The following is a 6,063-nucleotide window of genomic DNA, read 5'->3' as shown; positions in this document are numbered from 1 at the left end:
TCTATGTATTCATATTATATGCATGACCATTACCAAAGTGTAGAGATAACGATCGATCGGTATGACGGAATTGTACTGTAATACCTGCCTCAAATCGAATAGGGTCACATCAAATTGTATAATACAAAACTCGATCGGTCATTATCCTTGACATAATGTTTTCTTCTTTTTCTCTTCAATGTAATTTTCTTTGATTTTATAGATCGCTCCAACAATTTTTATCATTAATGATTGTTGCAAATATTATTATAGTTATAAGAATGTTTATGTTAAAACTAAGCAATGTTGTGATTACATAAAAATGATAATCAAGGAGTGGATTACATTAAAATTAAGGTAAAGATAAAATGTTATTAGTTATTCCTTGTTAAAATAGGAAAATAATTGCAAATTATACCCTATTAGTACCTGGAGAACCAGTAAAGATGGTGTATCAGGCGGGTATTTCAAATATGCACACAACTTCTCTACGATATTCCTTCATATAATTTGTACAATTCTTTGTGAATTAAGATATGAAGAAAGAAAACACTATACTCTTTTTTTCTTAAATATTAAGTTGTAATCATCAATTAATTTTTATTTGTAGAAATATATTAAAAATACTGATATCAATCATTTTTGTTAGTCTGTTATAATATCCGTGTTTGGTATTCATTTAATCAGTATTGTTAAATGAGGAAGAAATCTTGGTACAATACATAAAAATATGATACATATTTCACCGTTTTATAGAAATATATTCCCGCCAAACTACTTCGCGTTTCGAATACCTTGACACTAGCGACAATTTCTATATTTTCGTTACCGGAAACACGTCATAAGCGCGGTTAAACATCTAATTTCGAAACAACAAACCGTGAACGCATTCTATTTAATTGATATACACATGGTGACCGTGAAAAAGGGGAAGAAAGGCGTAGTGTCGCAAGATACGAAAGAAAGGTCACGAATTCGGGAACAGAGTACGCGTTCGAAGTGTACGAAGTGTCAGGGTCTCAAGGTGCGGCCGTGCCAGAAGATTGAACCTGCGCAGAACTCTGCACGTGACCTGCGCAGCTATTCTTAGCAGAGGTCCGTTCAACGAGAGGAACTCGTCTCGCTCACTCGTCGTCCGGCGCGCGTCCGAAACGTAGGAGTGGTTCCTCCTCTTTATTTTGTTAACCCGTTTTCACACTAACTGTCTGAATCAATATGTCTGGTCTTGCGGATCCAGTGGCATTCGCCAAGGATTTCTTGGCTGGTGGTGTAGCCGCCGCTATCTCGAAAACGGCGGTTGCTCCCATCGAACGTGTGAAGCTATTGCTGCAGGTACAGCATATCTCCAAGCAAATTGCTGAAGACCAGCGTTACAAAGGTGAGCTATTTGAGGAGGCAATTACATTTATTCGATCACTTATGAGAGATTAATAAAATGGACAAAGTGTCAAGATACATAACATGCAAATAACTGGAATCACAAATCACTGTGCGTAAGACTAGACAACGAAACATATAAAACATGTGACAGGAACATTTCGCTCATGTCGGGATTCTGAAACTGCCAAGCGTTTCCGCCAAGTTCATCCACGGTGGTTAGGATCGAGATTACCGTTATGTAATATCATTTCATACTATATGTTAGAAGTACGCTAGTAGTAGTACTATCTAGTTTTAATTTCCTACTTTATGTAACAAAGATAAAGTTTCGTGTCTTACATAACTTTTGCAATATCGATTGAAAAGGAAGTCGTACTTTTCTGACAAACGAGTGGGTCGATATTCGGTGAAATGACTTGGTTAGCAGATGGCAGTGCATGGCATTGCTCTTTGTACGGGATTCGCAAGTGCCGATCGATGACTATGCGGCTCAATATGGCTGCCTTTATGTTATAAAGAATATACTCAAATTTTATTTTAAAGACTTTTTAATATGTATTTGATAATGAACAATTAAAATCATACTTACGAGAATGTAGTTTATTGTACTATACCCAAGATGTGATATAATTATGAAAAAATAAGTAATGTTTTATTTAAGAAAAGAAAGAAAATTACGAATATATCAAATTGCACAGATTTAAGCATGGAATTATTTTGCTGACGAATAATAATGTTTTAGTAATACATAATCTTAGATTGTAGTTTTATGATAAATAGTTAGTAGATAATTAGTCATTCGCAATATGTTATCATTAAAATTTATGATATTTAAATTATGCTAAAATAATACAATTTCATGACCTTGAGTATATCTCCCTTTGCTTAGTATTAAAGAAAAGAGATTTTTAAAGTTTCTGCAGTGTTAACATATCTTAGTTATTATAAAGATAATTTTATGTACTTGAAGATATGAAATATTATAAATAATTAAAAATCTATAGCTGACAATGTTCTGTTACATAACAGCCTGCAGTTCAATATATAACAAAACAAAATTTATAGAATTTCTAAATCTATCATTCAAATATTTTCATGTAGAGATTCAAAAATTTTCATGAAAAGATTCTGATATTGAACATTTGACATTTGAATAAAATGAAAAAGTAATTAATCTTGCCACTTATTGTTCATGCAAAATATAATCTTTCTTGAAATAAAATATGATATAAATATATTTTTATATTATTCCAGGTATGATTGACTGCTTTGTGCGCATTCCAAAAGAACAAGGATTCCTCAGTTATTGGCGTGGTAACTTTGCCAATGTTATCAGATATTTTCCCACACAAGCTTTGAACTTTGCCTTCAAAGACAAGTACAAGCAGGTTTTCCTTGGTGGTGTTGACAAAAACACACAGTTTATGCGTTACTTTGTTGGAAATTTGGCCTCTGGTGGTGCTGCTGGTGCTACATCTCTGTGCTTTGTCTATCCTCTTGACTTTGCCAGAACTAGGTACTTTTTACATATTATTTTGGTATTTGATTGTGATTAATTCTTAATTACAACTTGTGTGATAAAGTTTTATATATAGTAATTACTTACACTTATTACTTATAGGTTGGCTGCTGATGTAGGCAAAGCTGGAGGTGAACGTGAATTCTCAGGTCTTGGTAACTGTCTGACTAAGATCTTCAAGACTGACGGTATTGGTGGTCTCTATCGTGGCTTCGGTGTATCCGTCCAGGGTATCATCATCTATCGTGCTGCCTACTTTGGTTTCTATGATACCGCCCGTGGTATGCTGCCTGATCCCAAAAAGACACCATTCCTTGTTTCATGGGGTATTGCTCAGGTACAGACCAGACAATAATATCTATCTTAAATCTTGATACAATTGTAATCCTTTTATTAATATCTGTAATATTTTTTGCAGGTTGTCACAACTGTTGCGGGTATTGTATCTTATCCATTTGACACAGTACGTAGGCGTATGATGATGCAGTCTGGTCGCGCAAAATCCGATATGTTATACAAGAATACCCTTCACTGTTGGGCCACTATCTACAAGTCAGAAGGTGGTGGTGCTTTCTTCAAAGGAGCATTCTCCAACGTTCTTCGTGGTACAGGTGGTGCGCTTGTGTTGGTACTTTATGATGAAATTAAGAATCTCCTTTAAGACATAATAACGATCCTCACCTCATTACCTTCACAACTACAATTGCAAGTACCATCTTTATTACCCTCACCATCCGACATAACAACAGATCAAGTGATTTCCTGACTGAAACAGTACACGAACTGTCGAGAAATTTGAGAACAGTTTAGACTATGATCTTTTGGTAGCATCTTGTGAAATGCATGAAACTCGGCAGAATATGTATCTTGACTGTAGAAGAGAATTCGCTTAATTTATTGCCGGATTCAGTATTTTCTTGCAGCAGCTCACATGTTCCATATTTCATATTCCCTTTTCGTAAAGCAGAACGAGGTAATGGATATATGAAATGTTTGATACATGTGGCTATATAGGCGATGGTCGAGACATAAAGTAGTAAAAATAATTATCTAAACAAAAAAGAAGAAAATAACAAAAATAAGCGTATATTTGAGCAAGAGAAGGACGCGCGACGAAATACTATTACGGCGACGGCGGGACGCGTAGACTTGGGCCGCCCCCCCGCCCTTATTCTCGGCCCGTTGTAGATAATAAATGATCATATTAACGATATCAATGAAGTTCATCGAGTTTCAGTGAACAGTAATTTAATTTCACACTCCAGACTACACGTGTAAGATAATGAGAAGCGTTACTTGTAAGTGTATGCATCCAATGTGTTCATGTTAGGATGTGTGCAAAGAAACCAACAGATCAATAAAAGTAATGACAGAAGATAGTTTTGAATCTTTTCTTACCTTAAACATAACTTTTTAATTTTTTTTAGTTAAATTCTTTATCTTACGTTTTGTAACATACAAGATAAGATAATTATCTAAGTTATAGCTTATTCATTAAATAGATACTAAAAATAAATAATATGCCTGCATTCTTATATAGTAAAATTATATTTTTAAGGAGTAGTGACAGTCATGTGTCATTTCATATTACATATTTCATGTTTCATACAATGTTTCATTATTATAAACATTCCAAATCGAAAGTAGGTCTTAGCCTTAATATCATTAATCTACTGATACAGTGAATTAATGATTTTAAATAAAAATACTTCCCTTTTTAATTTTGATCTTCAATCTACCTGAACATTTTGGAATGTTCTTAAAATACACATATAGTCTTTGCAGCAATACAGTGGTTTATATGAAAATGAGAAATTTATATATTATTTTTACACAATATTTCTAGATTAAACGGATAGGTAATTGAACTTTGTTGTTTATACTTGGCATTTATACAATACAAACAGAGATCTGAGAGAAATTTCAGAAGGGAATGACGTGAAAGTTTGGGACACAATATAAAATAGTGGATCTTATATACAATGATTTGTGCCATCATATCAAGAAACATATCATACAGTTGTTCTATTTGGATCTCCCGCAATTGAATCTAATATTCGAGATAAACCTGGAAAATTTAAAATAATTCTTAAACCAGGAATCTTTCGTAAAACATTTATGGCAACTGGCAGGAAACCACTGAAAAATTAATAACATTAAAATTTTAACTAGTTTCATAAAGAACAAATATGTATTCGGTAATAAAACATATGTAGAATACATACCTGAATAATAATATAAAACCATACGTTTCTATGATCATGCCTATGATAGGCCAACCCATAAGTACTACAATAATTCCTCCTAAAAATGAAGCACTAGCTTTTATCTTGTGTCTTTGAAAAAAAAAGCTGAGGGTTCTCTTTGGTCCAATAACACATGATAATCCACATATAAATAAAATCTATAGAGAAATAATTAATTCAGAGAAATGTAGTAATGTACACTAGACGCTTTCACAGATCTACGAGAACAGTTCTTACATTTCCAATAGCAAGAAGACCTTTATCAAAGAGTAGTAACATTCCGAGGAAAAGAAAAGATATACCAAATCCTGCAAGTCCGACTCCTATTTCTGAAATTAATACATAATTGTTATACAGTGTTTTGAAATTTACATTTCATTTCATACTCATGAGAATAGTTACAGATCGTAGATTTTTTATAAATTATAAATTATTTATTACTTACTTTGCGTATCTGTAATTTCGAACATTATTTACGATTTGTGCTTTACGATGAACTCTTAAATTACTTTTTCAGTAATATTTCGACAAGATTCAGGTAAAAATTATAATGCATAACCTAACCTAAATCCACGTCATTAATTGTGATGTGACACTTTCCAACTAAGCACTATTTCTAGTCACCGTATAAAAACTGTATATTGAATACTGTATATATTTTGTAATAACCACCTTAGCATTATTTTTACAAAATTTAAATAAATTAAACACGCTCAATATTTATCAGCGAAATGAACGCCACTATACATACATGTGCGTTCATACTTCATACGCATGAGATTGTCGACTCTATTCTTACTTTTTATTGTGCGATTTTTTAATTATTTAAAATACTTCTTGATGATTGAATTTAGGATACATACAGTTTGCGATAAAAAATTAATAACGTTAGGTATTTGATATTATTTAACAATTTTCAATAAGAATTTTTTCAGTAAT

General features: G+C 32.7%; 2 protein-coding genes across 2 annotated transcripts; one reads left to right on the top strand and one right to left on the bottom strand.

The window, feature by feature from the left end:
• Window positions 1-1,090: 1,090 nt before the first annotated feature.
• On the top strand, window positions 1,091-4,253 carry LOC100652161 (ADP,ATP carrier protein 2). The gene is made up of 4 exons (XM_012310272.3): window positions 1,091-1,357; window positions 2,614-2,875; window positions 2,981-3,215; window positions 3,297-4,253. The coding sequence occupies exons 1-4, from the start codon at window positions 1,195-1,197 to the stop codon at window positions 3,537-3,539; spliced, it is 903 nt and encodes a 300-aa protein (XP_012165662.1). The 5' UTR covers window positions 1,091-1,194; the 3' UTR covers window positions 3,540-4,253.
• On the bottom strand, window positions 3,711-5,910 carry LOC100642249 (vesicle transport protein GOT1B). The gene is made up of 4 exons (XM_003396574.4): window positions 5,570-5,910; window positions 5,362-5,453; window positions 5,104-5,282; window positions 3,711-5,017 (listed from the first exon to the last, which is right to left on the bottom strand). Exons 1-4 carry the CDS (start codon window positions 5,592-5,594, stop codon window positions 4,891-4,893), a joined length of 423 nt encoding a protein of 140 aa, XP_003396622.1. The 5' UTR covers window positions 5,595-5,910; the 3' UTR covers window positions 3,711-4,890.
• Between the last annotated feature and the right edge of the window lie 153 nt (window positions 5,911-6,063).

Source organism: Bombus terrestris, chromosome 7 (genome assembly GCF_910591885.1).
Source record: "Bombus terrestris chromosome 7, iyBomTerr1.2, whole genome shotgun sequence".
Classification (NCBI taxonomy): Eukaryota; Metazoa; Arthropoda; class Insecta; order Hymenoptera; family Apidae; genus Bombus; species Bombus terrestris.
The sequence above is the reverse complement of the archived record's forward strand: the minus strand, read 5'-3'. Positions and strand labels throughout refer to the sequence as shown.

Coding starts and splice junctions, on each gene's coding strand:
- LOC100652161 (XM_012310272.3), top strand. CDS start 1,195: ATGTCTGGTCTTGCGGATCCAGTGGCATTCGCCAAGGATTTCTTGGCT. Junction 2,876..2,980: donor CTTGACTTTGCCAGAACTAG/GTACTTTTTACA, acceptor TATTACTTATAG/GTTGGCTGCTGATGTAGGCA. Junction 3,216..3,296: donor TTTCATGGGGTATTGCTCAG/GTACAGACCAGA, acceptor TATTTTTTGCAG/GTTGTCACAACTGTTGCGGG.
- LOC100642249 (XM_003396574.4), bottom strand. CDS start 5,594: ATGTTCGAAATTACAGATACGCAAA. Junction 5,454..5,569: donor CGAAATTACAGATACGCAAA/GTAAGTAATAAA, acceptor TATTAATTTCAG/AAATAGGAGTCGGACTTGCA. Junction 5,018..5,103: donor GGTTTTATATTATTATTCAG/GTATGTATTCTA, acceptor TTAATTTTTCAG/TGGTTTCCTGCCAGTTGCCA.